This window comes from Schistocerca piceifrons, chromosome 7, assembly GCF_021461385.2.
Source record: "Schistocerca piceifrons isolate TAMUIC-IGC-003096 chromosome 7, iqSchPice1.1, whole genome shotgun sequence".
Lineage (NCBI taxonomy): Eukaryota > Metazoa > Arthropoda > Insecta > Orthoptera > Acrididae > Schistocerca > Schistocerca piceifrons.
The window spans coordinates 311,502,511-311,525,252 of record NC_060144.1 but is presented as its reverse complement, the minus strand read 5'-3'; the positions used below and the strand labels follow the sequence as shown (position 1 = coordinate 311,525,252).

Here is a 22,742-nt window from a genome sequence, read left to right as displayed (position 1 = left end):
TTCAGCGCTCTTGCGTCCTCATCAGTGTGTACATTCGTTCAGTTTTGAAATATGACACACTAGTTTTAAGTAAAAATTATTTTAACGAAATTAGCCGAAAACACCGTGTACCGTTATAGACAGCAGCAGTGTAAACTCTGTAGTCTGTGAAGTTCAGAACTGTAACTTGCGAGAGTAGTATATATAGCGTTAGTTCGTGTATTTCCGTAACACATCAGGACAGATACTACGTGTTCGTAGAACATAGTGACGAAATATTTTTTCTCAGCAAAATTATTCTTGTACATAAAATTATTTATTAAATCGCCAACCAAACTTACAAAAGCATTATTTAGTTGTAGATCGCAAGCTATACAGCAATGCACAGGAAGTCCTGCAGAATCTAACAATCTAAACAGTCAGACAAAAAATGAATTACGCAGAAGACATAGCCGGATCGCAATTTAGCTTTGTACAAGTACAAACCATCTGCGGATATGTAAATGATCAGAGTTGCAATTCTCTGCAATAAAACGCCCACAACAATGCATGAGGAATGTTCGCGCTCAATGTTGTTACCAGGTCTGGTAGAGTATATGAGAGGCTTGAACAGTGTCAGATGTTGAATGATCATTGGGGGTGAAGCTGACTCCTGCACGTGGTGCCCCTGCATAGGTACTGGACTAGATTCTCCAGTACTGAACTGAACGTCAGCATTCCAAAAGCATTGCATTATAGGTTTCACTATGAATGGAAACCAAAGGTCTTTATCAAGACCTCACCTTGTGATTGTATCAATCAACATAGAAGGATTGTCTGTTGCCAAAGAAGAACTCCTGCAACATATTGCCAAGGAACCTAGGTGTGATATTTTATGTATACAAGAAACCCATCGAGATGACACCATGAGAAGACCAAAAATCCTTGGGATGAAACTGGCAGTTGAGCGACCCCATAGACAATATGGCAGTGCTATCTTTGTGAGGAACGATATAGCTGTTCTCTCTACCTCACTTACAGAATTCAACAATATTGAAATACTGTCTGTAGAACTGAATGGTTGTATTGTGTCGTCAATTTACAAACCCCCAGGAGCAGATTTCCAATTTTCACCTACAGACAACTACACCAATCAACAAGCTCACTTTATTGTTGGAGATTTCAATAGTCATAGCAGTGTTTGGGGTTATGCTGAGGACGACAGTAATGGTGAAGCAGTTTTGACTTGGGCTGATACCAACCATCTTAATCTTGTCCATGATAATAAACTCCCACCATCTTTTAACAGTGGGCGTTGGAAACGTGGGTATAACCCCGACTTAATTTTTGTTAGCGAGAACATAGCTCACCAATGCAGAAAAACTGTTCTAAATCCGATACCAAATACTCAACACCGCCCCATAGGCTGCCAAGTGTTTGCAGCCATTACTCCTAGAATCACATCATTCCGAAGGCGATACAATTTCAAGAAAGCAGACTGGCAGAAGTTTGCTGATCTCCTTGACTCAGAAGTTTCACGCATAGAACCCTCAGTTTCCAACTATGATGAGTTTGTAGAAGCCGTGAAAAGATGCTCAAGACTCTCAACTCCCAGAGGCTGTCGAGTTAACTACATACCTGGCTTGACAGAAGAATCCGTGAAGCATCTACATAACTATATCCAACTTTTCAATGATAATCCTTACAGCATTGAAACCTTAACTGCTGGCCAAAATTTATCCTCAGCCTTAGCCAAATCCAAAAAAGAACGATGGATAGAGCTACTCGAGAACCTTGATATGTCTAAAAGCAGTCAGAAAGCCTGGCAGTTGCTGCGACGCCTGAACAACGACCCTGTCCACAATCATGGCCATGCAAACATTGCACCAGATCAAATTGCTCATCATCTAGTTCAGAATGGAAGGGTCAATTGTTCTAAAGATAGAACAAAACTCAAAAGAGAACCTGAACGTGAAAACAACCATATATCAAATGACTTCATCTTACAAGAACTCAGAACCGCAATTCAGAAATGCAAAAATGGTAAAGCGCCTGGTCTAGACGACCTAATGATTGAGCAAATTAAACATTTTGGTCCCATCACGGAAAGATGGCTTCTGCAATTCTATAATGGTTGTCTGAAGCGGAAACAGATCCCTGCCATCTGGAGGAAAACTAAAGTTATTCCCTTACTAAAACCTGGAAAGGGTGCAGCTGATCCCAAGAACTACCGACCGATTTCGCTCCTTTGCCATTTGTATAAAATCTATGAAAGAATGTTGCTAAATAGACTCACTCCCATTGTTGAAAAACAACTCATACCTCAACAAGCAGGTTTCCGACCTGGAAAGAATTGTACAGCACAAGTCCTTAATCTGACTGAACATATTGAAGAGGGATATGAAAAAGGATACATTTCCGGGGCTGTCTTCGTGGATCTCACAGCAGCATATGACACCATTCAACATCGACAATTATTGCACAAAGTCTACTACATCACTAGAGACATTAATTTCACCAGAACTGTGCAGACACTTTTGGAAAACCGGCGATTCTATGTGGAGTTCCAAGGAAGAAAGAGTAGATGGAGAAGTCAAAGGAATGGCTTGCCTCAGGGTAGTGTCCTTTCCCCCATATTGTTCAACATATTTACAAATGACCAGCCTCAACCTCCTCTTACAAAGAGTTTCATCTATGCAGATGATCTTGCCTTAGTCACACAAGCCAGAGATTTTGACACAGTAGAAAACCAGCTTACTGTTGCTCTCAAGGACCTATCTGAGTACTACAGAGTCAATAACTTAAGACCGAACCCTGCTAAAACTCAAGTTTGTGCTTTCCACCTACGCAATCGAGAGGCCTATAGAAAACTTACAGTGTTTTGGGAAGATCAAGAGCTTGAACATTGTTTCTACCCCAAATATCTGGGTGTCACCTTAGATCGAACGTTGACCTACAGAAAACACTGCACTAACACCAAGCAGAAAGTTGCTGCTCGTAACAACATCCTGCGGAAGCTCACTGGCAGCGTTTGGGGTGCAGATCCCAAACTACTAAGAACATCAGCCTTGGCCTTGTGTTATTCCGCAGCTGAATACGCATGTCCTGTATGGTACAAGTCATCTCATGCAAAGCAGGTTGATGTGGCCCTGAACGAAACCTGCAGGACAGTAACGGGATGCCTCAAAGCTACACCTATTGATAAACTCCATAAACTAGCAGGTATTGCTCCTCCAGACATAAGGCGTGAAGTCGCAGCCAAACTTGAGAGACATAAAGCAGATCATAACACCGATCACCTGCTACATGGATACCAGCTACCAATTAGTAGACTCAAATCTAGGAGGAGCTTCATGAGAACTACTACACCCCTCACCGGTCGGACTGGAGCAGCCAGACTATCTCAGTGGACAGCAAAATCTGACAGTAACGATTGAATGACTCCTTCTGAGACCCTTCCTCCTGGTGGAAATCAAGTCTGGACAGTGTGGAAGTCTCTAAATCGGCTCAGGAGTGGCGTCGGACGAACTAAGGACAATCTGTTTAAATGGGGCTTCATGAAGGAATCTTCCACCTTGTGTGACTGCGGAGAAGAACAGACAACCAAACATTTAATTAACTGTCCTAGATGTCCTGTATCATGTTCCACACAGGAGCTTGTTGATGTTTCAGACAATGCTGCTGCCGTTGCACAATTTTGGGCTAATACCGTTTAGTTTGTTCTTTTATGATTTGACCTGATTTGTTATATTGTATATATTGTAAATATTGTTGTAATGTTTTTGACTCGAAATAAATAAAAATAAATCATTGTCAAGGACACGATGATGCTACGTACTCGTGCGAGACAGTGTTATTGTCACACCTGACAGTTTGAAAGGGGCCTCATTATGGGTTTCCATTTGGCTGGCCGGTCCATCTGTCGGAAATCACAGTGGCGCGTAGAAAACATGAAAACATTAATAAAGTACAACACATTTATTTACCATGAAAAGTGTTGTACAGCAAAGAAACGTGAGGGCAGGCATACAGGTCGTCAAGGTTCTGGTCGACCAAATCTGACCACCACGAGGGAGAAATGCCGTACTGTACACCAAACAAATCGCATTCCCTTCATATCTCCGTTGCCATCCGAGCGCAAGTAACGGACTCCCTGCAGCAGTCCGCGTCACCCTCCATTGCCGATCGGAGACTAGCAGCAACTAGACTAGGGAGAGATCCTACTGTTACAGTTTTTAGAGACGTACAGCAGAGTTACTCCTGGTGTCATTAAGTGGGAGCCATCGGATAGGATTTCAGGTCACGGCTGGTGGTGACTGAGGGAACTTAGTTTGGCACAACGGTACGCCACAGACGTCGTACCTCCGCAGGTGTTACCTCTCACGCGAAGGCATCATGGTGCCATTTTTCAACAGGACAGTGCTCGTCCGCACACGGCACGTGTCTCTATGACTTGTCTGCGTCATGTTGATTTACTTTCATGGCCAGCAAGATCTCCAGGTCTGACCCCAATACAACATATGTGGGACCAGATCGGATGCCAACTCCCTTCCAGTGCAGGGATCCAAGATGTCAAGGACCAGTTATAGCAATGGCTCTAGAGCATGCTTCAGGAGAGGTTACAACTTTGTGACACCATTCCTAACCGAGTTAGTGCACTCATCCAGGTCAGAGTGGGTGCAGCACCGAACTGATAAGTAGACTCTTACAGTTAAGTTCTCTGTAAATTTGACTCGAGTTTGTAATCACTGAAATAACGCCACATACTCAGTCAGACCGGGATTTTTTCTCCTTCCCTTCTGGGTGGTTCACTTTTTTTGTCAGGCAATGTATTAAATAAAGGAATAATCATAACACATATAAAATGTAGTCATTTTTCTGTTTTTGGTTGTTCCTTAGTTGCTTCAAAATTCGTTGATGTATATTCCATCTATGCAACTAATTGAAGGCAGTTTGTTTATTGCCATACGTGGTTTGCTTCTTTTAGTTGTGGAACATCTTCAGTGGTGACTTCCTGCGCTGTTAACCCATATGTGTTTCTGGAGATATGTTCATTAGTCTCAATGCTCCTGTTGGCCGATTTCCGGCGTTCTATCATCCACATTTGATTCATCACATTGCATACATCACTTGTCCTTTACATTTTGTGTTCAACATGTCACTCTGAAAAGCATTTCACAAAGTAAATCTGTCTCTTTTGCCGGTGTGAAAAACCATCATATTTGCTGGTAATCTGTTGCTCGTATACAGTATACACTCCAAACAACATTCCAAAGAAATAGTTTCAGAACGTATAAAATGGAGGATAGGAAACAAACCTGTCAGTCCTTCTTACCTACTGCTTCCACGTCCTATCCTTCTACTGCAGTCTGATTCCTGTAGAAGTCTTAAATACTCGTATAATCTTTCGCTACTTTACCCCCAATAGTTTCAAAATTTCAAAGAGTGTATTCTAGTCAATATTGTAAAGTGATTTTTCTCAATCTACACATGCTACAAACGTGAAGTTTGTATTTCCTCAGTATACACAACTTGAGAAGAAAGTGAAGCGCCCAGTGAGGGAGGAAAAAACTAAATGAAACTTTAAGATGCAGAGGGTATTAGATGTTATTTCAGTGATTACAAAATAGAATAAAATGTACAGAGACCTGTGGTACTATGAGCCTACTTATCGGCATGTCTTTATAGTTCTCCCCACCACCACCACTTTCCCCCTGTGGCCTAGGTGCATGTACTGTTTCACGTGGGAAGAGCATCGTAGAGCCACTATATCCTCTCCTGACATGTAACTGTTGAACTGGTGCTTGATATATGGGTTCTGGTATTGACTCAGCACCATGCAGACAGATCATCGAGACATGTGCCATGTGTGAACGAGCATTCTCCTATTGAAAAATGGCATCTTGATACTGTCACGTGATAACACTTGAGGACGCAGGATATCCACGACGTACAGTTGTGAAGTCGAAGTTCCTCAGTTGCTTCCAGCTATGACCTAAAATCATACCTGATGGCTCCCCACATTACGGCGCCAGAAGTAGCGGCGCTGTGCCTCTCCAAAACATTGGAAGAATGCGATCTCTTCCCAGATCGCCGACATACTTGCCAAAAATGGTCATCCTGGATAGTGCCGAACAGCGATTAGCCACTGAACACAATGTGACACCAGTCCATGCTTCCTGGTGACGGCACCACTCCAAATGCAACCCTTTGTGTTGTTGTACAGCCTATGCGTGGAATGGTAATTCCTTAGTCTGGCTGCTAGTAGTCCCTGACCAATGGTGCGGCAGTCCTCTACTTGTTCTCAGACAGTAACCACAGATTCGTAGGGGCTGCAATGTGCTTGTTGTACAATAAAAGGCAATTCCCTCTTGTGGTGGTCAGACGTTGTCGACTGGGAGTCTGGTACCCCAGGCCGACAGCTTTGACAGCCCGCCAGAAGGCACGGACGTAGACGACAGCCGCTAGGCGGCACTCCTATAGTGTGTGAGCGCTGCTGTCGCCGCAACAGCGCTAAACGCGGGGCACGTGCCGTCCTGTCGGCACTCATGGTGATCCTATAAAGCGGCCAGCGCAGGGGTTCTGACCAGTTACAATCCAACACAAAGCCCACAACAGGTTCTGCCTCCTGAAAATCCTTCCAGCCAGATACGGGGTCTGCATCCTTCCACCATCCTTCACACCCACAAATTCTTGATCTGCCCCATCCTGTGTTATGCCGTTGCTTGGATTTCTGCTCCTCCCAGGTTCTATAACGCTCTCCAAATCCTCGAGCACCATCCACTCCACCTTCTGTCCCCCATGTGCACCCTATGTGACATCATCCCCTTCCCCCACCTTCTCCTTTTCCTTGAACACATCCCCACCCTGTATATTGCTCACTGACTCGATTCCCCTCCCCTCCCCCACACCCTGGTATCCCCCTTCCTCTCCATCCCCAGCCTGTCGCCGTGCCTTTACTATTGTGTACCACCCTCTCCCAATCTCCACACCCTCCACTTCCTTTCCCAACGCAACTTCCACCACCTAGCCATCCTGGATGATGAACTTCGTCCTGACACCTACCCCTCCTGCGAATTCTAACCCCACCTTCCTCCTGCCTCCCCCTCAGGACTCCCTCTCCTCCCCCTCCCTTCTCCTGAGCGGCTTTCCCCCTCCTGCACCCCCTCCCTCTCCTGTGCTCCCCTTCAGTGTCTCTGCACTCCCCCCTGCCTTTTGTTCCCTCTTCATCTTCCGCCCTGCCCTTCTCCTGCCCCTTGATGCGCCTCCTGCCCCCTTTTTCCCCTCTTCCTCCCACTCCCCCAGCCTCCCCACCGCACCTTCCTCCCCTCTTTTTCCCTCTTCTCCAGCCTCCAGTCTCTCAATAGGTCCCTACCAGTGGTTTTTTATTCTTCATGAGTGCTACATCATTTCTAGTTGTTTTTTAAGTGTCATGCTCTGTTTGATTTTTATCCTGTGGCCGATTTTTAACTTGTGTTTGCCTCCAGTGTTTTTTTCAAGTGCACTTTGATTTGCCAGCTGTGTTCTTTTAACTTTATGTCGACTTTTTAACTGCCCCCAGGGCATGTCCCCTTTTCAGTGTACATTTTAACTCCCATCATCTCCATTTACTGTGTTTTTTATGTCCCCCTTTTTATCCCCCCCTTTTATGTAAACCCCCTTCTGTATTTTTGTAAAGCCAATTGGCTGAAGAGCAGTGGACTGTGCCGCTGCCAGCCCTCCCCTACACATATGAGCTAGGGGAATGAAATTACAATAAAGAAAAGAAAAGAAAAAAATGCTCTGACCGGCTCAGGCCGCAGTTGTGTTCCAACAGCACTTGTGATCGCTTATCTATTCATCATTGCCCTAGTCGCTGATAGTCTGGCTACATTTTGGTATGCAATTTGGTTGTGCACTCTGGGTTTGGTATTTCGCCGTATGGTCTCTGTAATCAGACGTCCCTGTTGCGTGTGTCTGCTTTGTTCTGACGATTTCCTATTGACTTCGTCGGCCGGTGAGCTCCAGTCTCGCTCTGTTCTGTTACTAGAGGAACCATGACTGCCCTCACGTTCTCATGCAGTCTAACACTGGACCACTGTCACGTCGAAGTACCCCACAAACCTGGTTGTTCCACAAGTCGACCATCTGGCCAAATGGAGACCTACAATGAGGAGCCTTTCAAACTCTGTAAGATGCTGATAATGCTGTCGTACACCAGTATGTGGCATTTCCGTGTCCTTCGTAGTGATCATTCTACACCTAATACTGTTCTCGCCTCTTACACAAGCTACCAGGACTGCTAACAACACTAGTCGCCGTTGTATCTGTCACAGAGAACTGTGACTCTAATCATTTACCTATCCAATAGCGGTGTGCTCGTGTACGAAGTTACATTAACATCCAACGAGTCTTCTGGACGCTGTAACGGGACATACTCCTCTAGCAATACTGTTCCTCAACAACAGTTGTCGATATAAGTATTTTTATTCGAATTTTGGACAGCTCAATATTATCTCACTTGTTTTCCTGAAAACTTTCTCAAATTTTATACACAGTATGTCATATTTCAAGCTAAAATTTATGAAAAGGAATCACTTAATAAAATATTTTAGTTTCGATGTTACAATCGACAAGTACGAGTTCTGAATGTGTAGTTAATTTTTTTAGAAACATTTGAAATTACGAGTTATTTGCACACTTAAAATTTCTATTATTGATAACGCAATCCTGTACTGTTTATTACTTTTATTTCTGGCTTCATTTATGAAATAATAATAGAAATTAATAACGTAACGAAAACTAGTAGGAACCCATTTGTTAAGAAAAATTGTAAACCCTTTGAAATATTGTTGTTTCTGCAGAGCGTGAGAGTCGTAAACTTGCCTTTGACGTGATCGGACGTCTTTTTGTGTAGGAGGTGCGAACGATGTAAAATTTCGGCTTTGTTAAGGTTAAAAATCAAAATACTAAATGATATACTAAACTGTGAGAAAATCAGTAGAAAATATATCCACGTAAAAAATTCTGCAACAAGAATCTTCCAATTTATTTAGTTCAAACCAACCGCGAGGACCTGATGTTAAAGTTTTAGCTTCAACAATCAGACCCCTAGCCAAGAAGAATTGAAGCCATTTCAACATGACAAGCTAAGTAAACTCAAAAGTTTGTTGTAATCTTCGCTCCTCTCAAATCTTCATAAAAGGCTTTGCTTATTAATTACTTGGACTGGACATTGTTTAATGTGGACAACAGATGGAAGAAGGAAGGAGGGGGGCAGATTACAAGGTTTCATTCTTTTGGCCAGCAATGTGTATGGAAACTGTCTCCTTTATTATACCAAACGTGGGCGGTACGTTCAAACAACAATTGTCGGTATCCCTCTGCATAAGCCTAATTTTTTTCTGAATGTACCGCCACAGTCACAAGGGGTGATGTCTGCTGGAAGAAGTGAAATATTTCTTGACTCGGAAAGCGAGCTCCCGCCATTTCGTGAGTAAGAGCCTCACGCGCCACCACGCATTTCTTGTAGCATCTATCACTGGAACAATTTCTGTGATGCTTTCATGCTGATTAAACCGTGGCGAGCTGCTCCGCTCTTCTCTGAGTATCTTATATCTCTTGGGTTAATCCATCTTCTTAAGGATCCCAGATCAAGAGACAATATTTCAAGTTGGTCAACCAAGTGTTGGTCAACTACTAAATCCGTCTTCTATCTTAACGCTTCTTAGGGCACCTACTCCAAGACCAATTTCACTTCCTCTTCAACTGTTTCGAATCTCTAGTTTAAAATATTTCGCCAAAACCACATCGTTACCAAACATATCATAGCATGGTAGAATCATACCATGCTGTTCCATAATATCCTTTTCCTCAGCTCTAGCATAATACTCTTCATCCATGATCTAACTCATGTCCTAAACAAAACATTTCTACAACTGTATCACACATCCGCATGACGCCGTACAACCTACACTGCACAAATAATCTCCATACTATAAACCGAGGCAGCACAGCAACTGGCTACCTCTGTAATATCTTCATCTTGCCACAACCATCCTGCCAAACACCTTATCCTTATCATTCACCCAAAAAATTTCTTGGTTAATTGCATCACCATTCTGCATCCAGCCCAATCACCTTATACTCTACTACTTCCTCTCCCACACTGCCCAGACTTTCACCATCTATATTATTGCCGCAGAGCTTGACATCCATAGCCACTACCCTGCCGAACGTGGGGGGTGGCGTCGGTTTACTACTACCCTTCAAGTGACCAGAGTCCCACACCCCAGCACACCTGACCTGAGACTCCAATTCCGGTATCATCCTCACCTCACCCAACATCCATGGACGCATTACTGAACGAGTCTGAATTAGATTGGCTACGATTATCTCGCCGCCCTTAACAAAATTCACTACAAACCAAATCCACATCCTGGAATATCCCGACAAATTTATGCTAGACTCCTCGCGTACCAACTGGAATTCCTGCGGGGTCTTCATTCATACCCAGATAGAAAGACACTCAGTTACGCTGCAAAACCCAGATTACGTGTCCGTCACTGCACCCTTCAAGACAGCTTGTCTCAACTACTGCGATTATTCAGCTCTGTTGCAGTTGAAGCAGTACGGAATGAAAGGAAATAGGAGTAATCCGCTGAATTACAGACGTATATCACTGACGACAATCTGCAGTAGTGTTTGGGAACATATACCGTGGTCGAAAATTATGAAATACTTCGAAGAAAACGCAGTATTCGCAGATAGCACGGATTCAGGAAATGTCGTTTTTATGAAACACAACTAGCTCTTGATTCACACGAAGTAGTGAGTACTATCTACAGGAGAACTGAAATTGATTCCATGTTTCTAGACTGACGCCATTCTTCATGACGGGAAGTGTCGTGTAAAACAGAAGTGATATCTCCCCAAATACGTTTTATAGGCCCTCTGTTGTTCCTAATCGACATACACAATTTAGTAGGCTATCCGAAGAGCCGTTTTAGATTGTTTGCATATGATGCTGTCATTTACCATCTAGTAAGGTCATCAGAAGATCAAAACCTATTGCAAAATGATTTTGGCAAGACAGCTGTATTGCGTGAAAAGTGGCAATTAACTCTGAATAATGGAAAGTGTGATGTTATCCTACGAATACGAAAAGAAATCCCCTAAGTTTCAGTAACACGATAAACAACGCAAATCTAAAGGCTGTCAATTCAGTTAAATATATGTTGTTGTTGTTGTGGTCATCAGTGCTGAGACTGGTTTGATGCAGCTCTCCATGCTACTCTATCCTGTGCAAGCTTCTTCATCTCCCAGTACCTACTGCAACTTACATCCTTCTGAATCTGCTTAGTGTATTCATCTCTTGGTCTCCCTCTACGATTTTTACCCTCCACGCTGCCCTCCAATACTAAATTGGTGATCCCTTGATGCCTACCAACCGATCCCTTCTTCTAGTCAAGTTGTGCCACAAACTCCTCTTCTCCCCAATTCTATTCAATACCACCTCATTAGTTATGTGATCTACCCATCTAATCTTCAGCATTCTTCTGTAGCACCACACTTCGAAAGCTTCTATTCTCTTCTTGTCCAAACTATTTATAGTCCATGTTTCACTTCCATACATGGCTACACTCCATACAAATACTTTCAGAAACGACTTCCTGACACTTAAATCAATACTCGATGTTAACAAATTTCTCTTTTGCAGAAACGCTTTCCTTGCCATTGTCAGTCTACATTTTATATCCTCTCTACTTCGACCATCATCAGTTATTTTTCTCCCCAAATAGCAAAACTCCTTTACTAATTTAAGTGTCTTATTTCCTAATCTAATTCCCTCAGCATCACCCGACTTAATGCCACTACATTCCATTATCCTCGTTTTGCTTTTGTTGATGTTCATCTTATATCCTCCTTTCAAGACACATATACAAGGCGCGATCAAAAGTTTACATTTGTGCGCGTTGCTGCAGCGTATATGCAACATGGCGCAACTCGATGCAAGAATATAAGCACCTACATGTAGGTATGGGCTCACTACGGTATTCGTTTCTTTCCGACGTGCGAGTGGTGAATGGTGAAACGTGAACTATGGCGACGTTATTACTAAATACGTCCATACAGGAGCAACGTACTGTTATGATCTTCTTGGTTGCCGAAGGACAAACACCGGTAGATATCCATTACGGAATGAAGAACTTTTATGGAGTGCAATTAAGGTGAAGCGTCCGAGAAAACTTCGATAGGGAGTACTGCTGCTTCATAATAACGCACGTCCCCATATCGCAAATGTCGTTACGCAGAAGTGACGTCAACTCGAGCATTCACCCTGTATTGTTGATCTTTCCCCACGTGATTATCACGCCTTCGGCCACTGAAGGGTCGACGATTCCTTTCGGGCGATCAGACATTGCAGTAGGCACTTTCGGACTTCTTCACGAAGCACGACACGCTGTTTTACCAAAAAGGCATCTTGAAGCTGGTGCGGAGGTGGGATGATTGCCTCAGTGCTCATGGCGATTTTGTCTGACTGGCATACCGATTCTGGACAGTATGGCCTTCTAACGGAAACTTTTTGATCACCCCTTATACGTAGGGGTTGCTACTACGAATAACTTCAACCGGAACAATCGCGTAGATAATGTAGTGGGGAAAGGGAACCAAAGACTGCGATTTATTGCCAGAACACTTAGAAGATGCAACAGGTCTATTAAACAGTCTGTCGTAGTAGAACGGATGAGAAAAACTTATAGGTTGTTTGATGAACCCTCTGCCCGACACTTAATTGTGAATTGGAGGGTGGTCATGCAGATGCAAATACCCAGCCGCATTAGAGCCATTGTTGTGGCCCGAGGTGGCACATCTGTGTTCTGAATTTCGCATTTGTATACACACAAATGACCTGCACATTACTTATTCATGTATTCTTCCCGCTACATACCTCACTGTATGAATAAACATGTAAATTTTCGTTATTTGCTTTCCTTCCTGCTGTTGCAGTTTTAATGAGCGGCTGTGTATAACATACATAAAGTCTCTGCTGTTTTATGCGCATTGGGTTATTAGGAGATGTGCTTGTCGGGTAGACGCCGGCAGCGGGAAAATCCGCCCGCTTAAAACCGATACCGTTATTTTGGTTCTCGGTATTTTTCGTTACTTGTTTGGTCTCGGTAATAATAGGTGTTTTTAATTTTTTACAAATAATCAGGTAAAAAAATTAAATATCAGTTAGCCCTAGCAGCAGAACTAACATTTTTGGTTTTTGAATAAATCTTTTTTAACAAACAAGTAATTTTTATTCGTAAAATTTCCATTTCTTTGAAATACTGTGTCATATAGAAAATAGGAAAAGCGATCGAGCGATTTTAAAAATAATGCCGCCAGAAACTAGCAACAATACATGGCATAAGCACTGGTACAGCATTGCTGAGACAATAATACCATAGCACATGAGCTATTTGATGGTACACGCATAGATACAGTATGCGTGACTTGCCCCATGTGGTATATACGGTAGTCTCTCTCTATCGTCATCAGATATCAGATGTACAGAATGGCACCACACCCAATCTGGATGTATTTTATGAAGTGCAGTATTAATGACGTACAATGTTCTATTTGCTTCAACAGGTTAAAAACCGCAGGAGCCAAACAAACTTGCGACAATGTATAGGAGAAAACTTAAAAGTTAACAATCCATTCATAGTTTATAATAATAATACAAAGTAGCTGACCGCTGACTGCGTCTACATCCAGTTGTAGCTCTTGAAAACGGACAAATTAGCACGTAAAATAGAGTTCATCAAACTTAGTTTTCAATTTTTAGCACTGATTATTCGTAATAACCAAGTAGTAGTATGATTCTCGATTACAAAATGATTTTTGAGCAGACTTTCAAAAATTAGAACCACTAGACGAATACTGATGACTTTTTGTATTATTCAGTCACTTTTCGAGAAAAACATCGAACGGTGCACAGACTAAGTTTTCGTTTACTTGCCTATTAAATTTAATATTTTGATTCTACAGGTGGATTCACGGCTGGGAGATCATGTGTAGACCATATTTTCACATTACGACAGATTTTGGAGAAACATAGGGAAAAATAAAAAAATATAGGATTAATTTTCATAGATCTAGAAAAAGCGTATGATACTGTTCCAAGAAAATTACTTTGGAGAGCACTACATATGGCAAACATAAACCCTTCCTTGATTAAAATAATACAATAGATGTATAAAGATAACATTTGCCAAGTGAAAGTTGGTAATAAACTTTCACAGAAATTTAGAACAAGCAAAGGCCTTTTACAGGGCTGTCCCATGTCACCATCATTATTTAAAATCTATGTAGATATTAGCCTTAGAACATGGTGTCGTAAATGCAATAGTATGAGATTATAAATAAGAGATGGAGTTTACCTACATCATTTATTGTTTGCTGATGATCAAATAGTCGTAGCACAAGATGGGGAGGATGATAACTATATGTGCAATCAACTATCAGTAGCATACAAAACTTGGGGTTTGAAGATTAATTACCAAAAAACAGAATACTTGACTAATTATTCAGATGAGCTATACATTGAAGGAAAGAAAATCAAAAAGATAAACACTTTCTGTTATTTGGGATCCATTTTAGAAATCGAGGGAAAATCAGAGTCAGAAATCAATAAAAGAATTAGTAGCGGACGGAGGGTCATTGGGATGCTTAACTCAGTGTTACGGAGCAGGAATGTAATGAGCAGAACAAAAAAATCAATATACAAATCCATATTAGAGAGTGTGGTTCTGTATGGAACGGAGACCTGGATAATTAACATGAAGCACATTAAAAAATTACAAGCTCTAGAGATGGACTTCTGGAGAAGATCGGCAAGAATCTCCAGGAAAGAAAAGATAAGGAACACTGAAATAATAAGGAGAATGGAAATAAAAGAAAGAATATATGACGTAATGGATAGGAAGAAATTACAGTGGTACGGGCATGTACGACGAATGGAGAAAACCAGAATACCAAAATTGATACTGGAGTGGGAACCGGAGGGGAGAAGGAGAAGAGGACGACCAATGACCACCTGGCTACAAAATGTACAGCACACAATGAGGAGAATGGGCGCAGAGGAAGAGGACACACAAGATCGAAACACCTGGAGGAATATTTTGAAAATATAGTTTAAGAACGTTTATTGTTTGTATTGTAATTTCCAAGTAAATTATTATGTTGGAGATAAACCTCTGTAATGAGGAAAAGCTCAAAATAATAATAAAAGATTCTACAGGTGGTGCAGTTAAAAGTAACCCGTCTCCTCTTCGAATGCGAATGCAATGTTTAGACTAAACAGCTACAGCAACGTACAGTTTTCTGCAGTAATCTATTTTAGCATTCTTCTGTCAGGATTTCAGTTTATTTCAGTGAAGTTAGACGTTTCTCTTTGCAAAATGACTCTCTCGATTGAAAGAAGAACTGAAATTGTGGAAGCATATGTGAAAATAGGTTCGATTAAGGAAACTCGCGAAATTTTCGGTGTCAAGCATCCACTTAGAGATTACCAGCAAAGAGAGCAATACAGAGTCTGTATAAAAACTGATGCACCTACAGATCTGTGCAGAATGTAAAACGATAAAGAATTCCTTCAGTTCGCGCACCAGAAGTTATTGCAGACATTCGCCGAAGAAGTATTCAGAGCCCAAAGAAGTCTACACGTAAATTGGCCCAACAGATACATGTAACTTTAAACGCAAACATTTTAGGTTAGGCTTTACCGTGATTGTCATTGACATTAAATGAAACAAGTTTACTGTTACCAGTCACTATTTATTTATCTCCACGTCGCGTTTCAAAGGTTTAAACCTCTGTCATCTGGTGGATTTACATTTGAGTTGTGTTTCTCCACTAGACTGTGGAGATAAATAAACACTGACTAGTAACACTAAATTTGTTGCTTCATTTAAGGTACATGTAAGTTAAGGGTGCTGCCAGTGATGTTGAAAAAGTCTTAATAAACGTAAACATGATCCGCAGTAGGCTGTAAAGTGATTTTTATTTAATCGTGCGATTAGCTAATTTCGATTACTTGTGTGAAGTAGTCGCAATTAGCTAATCGCACGAGTAAATAAAAATTGCATTACAGCCTACTACGGACCATGTTCACGTTAAATAAACTTCTGGAGGCTGTGGATCCCCGGAGTGGCCGTGCGGTTCTAGGCGCTACAGTCTGGAACCAAGCGACCGCTACGGTCGCAGGTTCGAATCCTGCCTCGGGCATGGACGTGTGTGATGTCCTTAGGTTAGTTAGGTTTAAGTAGTTCTAAGTTCTAGGGGACTGATGACCTCAGAAGTTAAGTCGCATAGTGCTCAGAGCCATTTGAACCATTTTCTGTGGATCCCCACAAATACGAAATTTTAAAAAAGTATTAATTTGAAGAAGTATTGTGTGGCGGTTACGCAGCAGTTACAGGAGGATGATAGTCAGAAACGTGGAAATTACTGCACGGGGCTTCTGAATAACATCAAAGATGGTTTGGTGGATCCTTTCCATCACATCATGAGTGATGAAGCATGATTGCATCTTTCCTGTCACATGAATTCACAGAACACGAGCTACTGGGGAAAAGACAACAGTAACATAATGTGTCAGCAACCACTCCATGATGAAAAAAATAGTCACTGGACCTGACTATATGTGATTATTTCTTGTGGGGACTTACGTGCCGCCATTACAAACAACAATGAATGAACTGATACATCGCATAAAGCAGCCACGGAAGCCAGGGAAGGTGTAACTCAAGACTTGCTCGTTGCAGTGTGGGAACAATCTGAATATTGCTTTGACATATACAGTGCCTCTCAAGGGTGGCATATTAAACACTTATGAAAAAGTTTGAGTTTCCAGTTCGTCAAAAAAATAAATTCATTGTATATGTTTATTAGTTTCAGAAATATAGACGTGCAATATCGGATGATTCTTTTTGTTACACCCTGCATTTTTCATTGTAAATGAACGAAAAGTCCATTTCAGCTCTTCATTTGTGAAATTTCACTGTGTTTCCTTTATAATTACATGGGTTTTATTTGCACCACCCTGTATGTATCTTGAAACTGAGGGTGGAAAGATTTTTCAATCTTTGTTAGATTTTAGCATTTACTAAAGAAAATAATAGGAATCTTACTTTCTTTCTTTCGCTTGTGCCTTTTCCTGCAGGGACGCAGGGTTGGCACGGTTAATCGGATTTGGCAATGTTAGATTAAGGGGTGGCCGGATGCCCTTCCTGCCACCACCTCGTACCCCCCGGCACGGAATTTGTGTACCCCAACTGTCTACGACTAATGTAATCCATGGAATAACGCGGAAGTGTTCAGGTGTCTGCGAGCCGTGTAACTGAGGCGGGACATGGGGACTAGCCCGGTATTCACCTAGGGGGATGTGGAAAACCGCCTAAAAACCACATCCAGGCTGGCCGGCACACCGACCGTCGTCGTTAATCCGCCGGGCGGATTCGATCCGGGGCCGGCGCGCCTACCCGAGTCCACGAAGCAGCACATTAGCGCTCTCGGCTAACGTGGCGGGTAAAGAAAATAATAGGAATAAAAACCGAAGATCGTTTATTACCGAAAATCGTTTATTATCGAAACTGGTTATGTTGAGCGCTTTTAACAGTTATGTTAAGGTAGCGTTGAAAAAAAGAAACGATATAACCGAAAACCTGCTGTTCCAGCGATAACCGCCACCCCCGCAGTGAAGTGAGTGTACTGACCAGGCCCAGCGATGAGCGGCGGCGGGCCGACCCGCGGCGCCACCGTCGCACACTCGGCGCGCCCGCCGTCGCAGAGGCCAGCAGCAGCGCCGCCCCCGGCGACCACGTCCGCGTCGTCAGCGCCCACCACTCGCAGCTCCGCGCTCAGCAGCCCTGTAACACGCGGAGGCGAACGCCATGTCTTAGCTGCTAGCTTAGGGACACCTCCGGAGTTGTAAAAGGACACCTCCAGAGTTGTAAAACTACAATAGACTATCGTTAAGTAAGCATAGAGTACAGTAGTTATCTAGCAGCTTTGGGCAATGTAAGGTCGTACCCGCGCTACGCATACGTTAGGTGTGTTGCATACCTATCAGGCGTTACCTCATAACGATCGCTTTCTTGGCGCATGCGATCAGTGTCTCACTAGTTTCCCCTAAAAAATCGAAAGTGATGAGCCATCTAGAACAGAGGTCTCCAAACTACGGCCCGCGGGCAGAAACCGGCCCGCGAGGGCCGGCAAACAGGCCCGCGTTAGCTGGCCGCACATCCCCGGTATCCGGCCCGCCAAATATTTGATGTGGTACCTATATTGCCAACAACTGAGTTTCGAGGCCTATCGCGACCAATACACCGCGACATTGGCTCTACTACTCGCTACAAGACTACATAACTAAACTTATTGTTGCGCCGCTTGAAATAACGATGCGTTGACATGCTCTGCCTCCGTTACGTCTTGCAGTAATAGTGTTGCTAACAATAATTTTGAGATTTCGTTAGCTTTGCAGGACGCTTTCGTGAAGAATGTGCAGTGACATACTTTTTTGTCGGTGAAATTCGCCAGAACAAAATACGCCAGAATTTCGGTCAGGTTCCTTCAACAAATCAAAATTATGTAATTAAATAAAAATCGTAGTTCGTTTCAGTGCTAGCTATTTCCACAATCTTAGATTTTTGCGATTTCATCTTTCCTTTAGCCTTACATTAGGGTGATCATGGAGTGCTAGGGTGCTGTAATCCAACTAGGTAGATGTCGGCCCTTATGACTTCGCGGACGAGTCAATGTGGCCTGCGGACTAAAAAGTTTGGGGACCCCTGATCTAAAAGATGGGTGAGGAGATGTAATGGACCAGGTAACATACAGAGAATTTTTGCTCCACATAGTTATCCACCTGTCTCTTCCTTAGAAGTAAACAGTATTTACAGCAAAATTGAAATTGTCAATGTTTTAATTCAGATTTTATTCGAGAAGTTTTGTTTTGTAACCTGAAACAGTGGAAGATTGTAGTAAAAATAAAGAGAACAATACATATATGTCATACAGCGCTAGACAACGCAATTTCACTAACAAAAAGACAAAATTACACAAAAAGAAAAAAAAAATACAAAACAAAAATATATCAAACATCACTTCAATACTTCGTCAAACTTACATAAAACATGTTTCCGTCACTCACAAACAACTTTGGCATTTATCAATAATGAAAGGAACTTTTGCCTGCTTCAACTTTAAACGGTTTGAAGATGTTAGATACCTTCTGCGATAATTTCCGAAATACAGAAACGTGACTATCTTAACATTCTGCACATCATGCTGATTTAGCTTTTGCGCTGTTTATTAAGTATTAACTTATTGATTGTGTTTTCATTTATTTTATTTTCATTTTTATGCAACTATATCTCTGTACGAGGGGTACTTCAAAAAGTAAGTTACGCATGTCGTCCCATACTAAGATAATTACGCAACAGGAGTGACGCATTGTCAGAAGAGAGTACATGTCCTGAGTTCCTTGCAAACACAGTTCTTCTGCGGTACGGTTAACAGTTGCGTCACAGTGCGCGTATGCGAGGCCCACGAGAAAGAAAGGCTGCGGCGCGTACGTCACGAAGGTGGTCCTGAACTCGCTCGCTCACTCAGCTCAGCGTACAAAATACGTTTCTGTACATGTTAACTCCCAGCTGAGCGTGTAAGTATTAACAAGAATTGCATCTTCCGCTGGAGTCTGGTATTATTAAATTTTACTGATTAACAATACTACAGCAAAATTTAATTTAAGATCAATACCCCATATAAATGGTATAACGACTTGTTTATAGGATTTAGTCTCTTCTGATTAGCAGTACTCGTTACATGCTGGAAGTGGTACCTTATGCAACTGATAATCATTTTAGCATGATTTAACTTTATTGTACGCCTGTACAGCCAGCCGTAACATATTTCAAGTAGGCCCATGGACTTCCCACCATTATAGGACTAATAACAGTAAGATTCCATAATAGCGGATTCCAGTGGAAGTTTCAGTTTTAGTTTCTACGGACACGCCTAGTTACGAGTTAACAGGCCTAGAAACGTAGATGGTCTGCTGATTTGAGCGAGCGAACGAGCGCAGGACTACCTTCGTGGCGTACGCGCCGCGGCCTGTCTTTCTCGTAGGTCTCGGCGCGTATGAAATGGCAACAGAAAACGTACTTCATAGTGGAAGTACGCTGGGCTTTAATTTTCCGGGAAGATTCACGAAAGGGCACACTGCCCTGCCTTCGCTACGGAGTGAAAGATTCATCCTGAAAACAAGTCCCTAGATTGTATGGGAGTTGGAGAAAAATATTGAAACACAGAGAGAAATGAATTCTTGAATATAAATGCAGGTGCTAGCCGAGACTGCAGGTCGCACTGATATATTTGACCACGAACGGTACCTGTACAGTGCCCTCAATACATTGTAAGTGTGAGTTGTGGTCAGAAAAGTGTTCTGTGTAGCGGATTAAGTCGGAGATAAGTGAATTCTAACGTGGACAAATTGTCGATGCTCGTACTGTGGGTGGTTCCGTAACTAACGTACCCGAAGTGTTTGGTGTTTCAAGAGGCACCGTATCGAAGATGTATACAGCATTTGGGGAAAGCGGAGAAACATTAAGCGCAAAGTCACAATGCTGACGAAAGCGTGCGTAGTGCACTGGTGATGGACGGTCATTGAGAAGGACTGTGACGGAAAATAAGGGGACGACAACTGCAAAACTCACTTCAGCACTGAATGCCGCACTCGCGAACATTGTCAGCACCAGAACAACGTGGGTAGGGATGCCTCCATAAGCAGGGAACTGCGGGTCGACTTTAAATTCCAAAACTACTTATCAGTGATGCAAATACTTGTAACAGGAAAACGAAACAATGGAGAAATGTCGTTTGGTCGGGTGAGTCTTGTTTCACACTGTTTCCAACCTCAGGACGAGTTTACGTCTCAAGAGAAACATGGCGACGATTCGGTGACGATTTGGACAGCCGTATCGTGGTATCCCTTGTACCCCATGGTTGCTCTGCAAGGTTACATTGCTGCCAAGTATTATGTGACCACTGAGTCTGATCAGTTTCATTCCATGGCAGAATGTTTGTCCCCTTATTCTGGTAGGTGTTCCAAGACGACAGAACCCTTGTTCACACAACTCAAATCAACCAGGACTGGTTTTGTGAGCACGAGAATTAACTCACGAGTTTCAGTATTATTAAGCCTTATTCGATTTCTTTGGAGAGAAGGGTACAAATTCGCTACCCACCTCCATCAATGTTACCTGAAATGACAACTATTTACAGGAAAAATGATATGAGAGTCCCTTCAAAACCATACAGGACCTGTATTTATCCTTTCCGAGGAGACTGGAAGCGGCTTTAAATGCCAACGGTTTTCCAATGCTGTTTTTGTCATGGGAATGTGTTGTGTTTTTGCTGTTTCCATATTTCTGCCTACCCCGGTAGTTAAGCCATTTCTCCGCAGTTTTTTTTTCTTTCAAGAGTGTTAGTCCATCTTCTGTGATTTGGAGAACCGAAAGACAGGTCGTGAGGTTGCTGGTTCGAGTCCCAGTCCTTCACATGGTTTCAGTTTACCAGAAAAACCGCCCAGTTCTACGGGGTCAACCGCCCCTTACGTACTGAGAACGATATACACTACTGGCCATTAAAATTGCTACACCACGTAGATGATATGCTACAGACGCGAAATTTAACCGACAGGAAGAAGATGCTGTGATATGCAAATGATTAGCTTTTCAGAGCATTCGCACAAGGTTGGCGCCGGTGGCGACACCTACAACGTGCTGACATGAGGAAAGTTTCCAACCGATTTCTCGTACACAAACAGCAGTTGACCGGCGTTGCTTGGCGAAACGTTGTTGTGATGCCTCGTTTAAGGAGGAGAAATGCGTACCATCACGTTTCCGACTTTGATAAAAGTCGGATTGTAGCCTATCGCGATTGCGGTTTATCGTATCGCGACATTGCTGCTCGCGTTGGTCGAGATCCAATGACTGTTAGCAGAATATGGAATCAGTGGGTTCAGGAGGGTAATACGGAACGTCGTGCTGGATCCCAACGGCCTCGTATCACTAGCAGTCGAGATGACAGGCATCTTATCCGCATGACTGTAACGGATCGTGCAGCCATGTCTCTATTCCTGAGTCAACAGATGGGGACGTTTGCAAGACAACAACGATCTACACGAACAGTTCGACGACGATTGCAGCAGCATGGACTATCAGCTCGGAGACCATGGCTGCGGTTACCCTTGACGCTGCATCACAGACAGGAACGCCTGCGATGGTGTCCTCAACGACGAACCTGGGTACACGAATGGAAAAACGTCATTTTTTCGGATGAATCCAGGTTCTATTTACAGCACATGATGGTCACATCCGTGTTTGGCGACATCGCGGTGAACTCACTTTGGAAGCGTGTATTCGTCATCGCCACACTGGCGTATCACCCGGCGTGATGGTATGGGATGCCATTGGTTACACGTCTCGGTCACCTCTTGGTCGCATTGACGGCACTTTGAACAGTGAACGTTACATTTCAGATGTGTTACGACCTGTGGCTCTACCCTTCGTTCGATCCCTGCGAAACCCTACACTTCAGCAGGATAATGCACGACCGCATGTTGCAGGTTCTATACGGGCCTTTCTGGATACAGAAAATGTTCGACTGTTGCCCTGGCCAGCACATTCTCCAGATCTCTCACCAATTGACAAGGTCTGGTCAATGGTGGCCGAGCAACTGGCTCGCCACAA

The 22,742-nt window shown here is 42.9% G+C and overlaps 1 protein-coding gene across 1 annotated transcript in view; it reads right to left on the bottom strand.

The window, feature by feature from the left end:
• Nucleotides 1–22,742, bottom strand: part of LOC124804636 — a 530,005-nt gene that overhangs the window by 95,469 nt on the left and 411,794 nt on the right. The window contains exon 3 of the mRNA XM_047264852.1: nt 17,706–17,858. Coding sequence (XP_047120808.1) covers nt 17,706–17,858 — 153 coding nt within the window. The remainder of the gene's footprint in view (nt 1–17,705; nt 17,859–22,742) is intronic.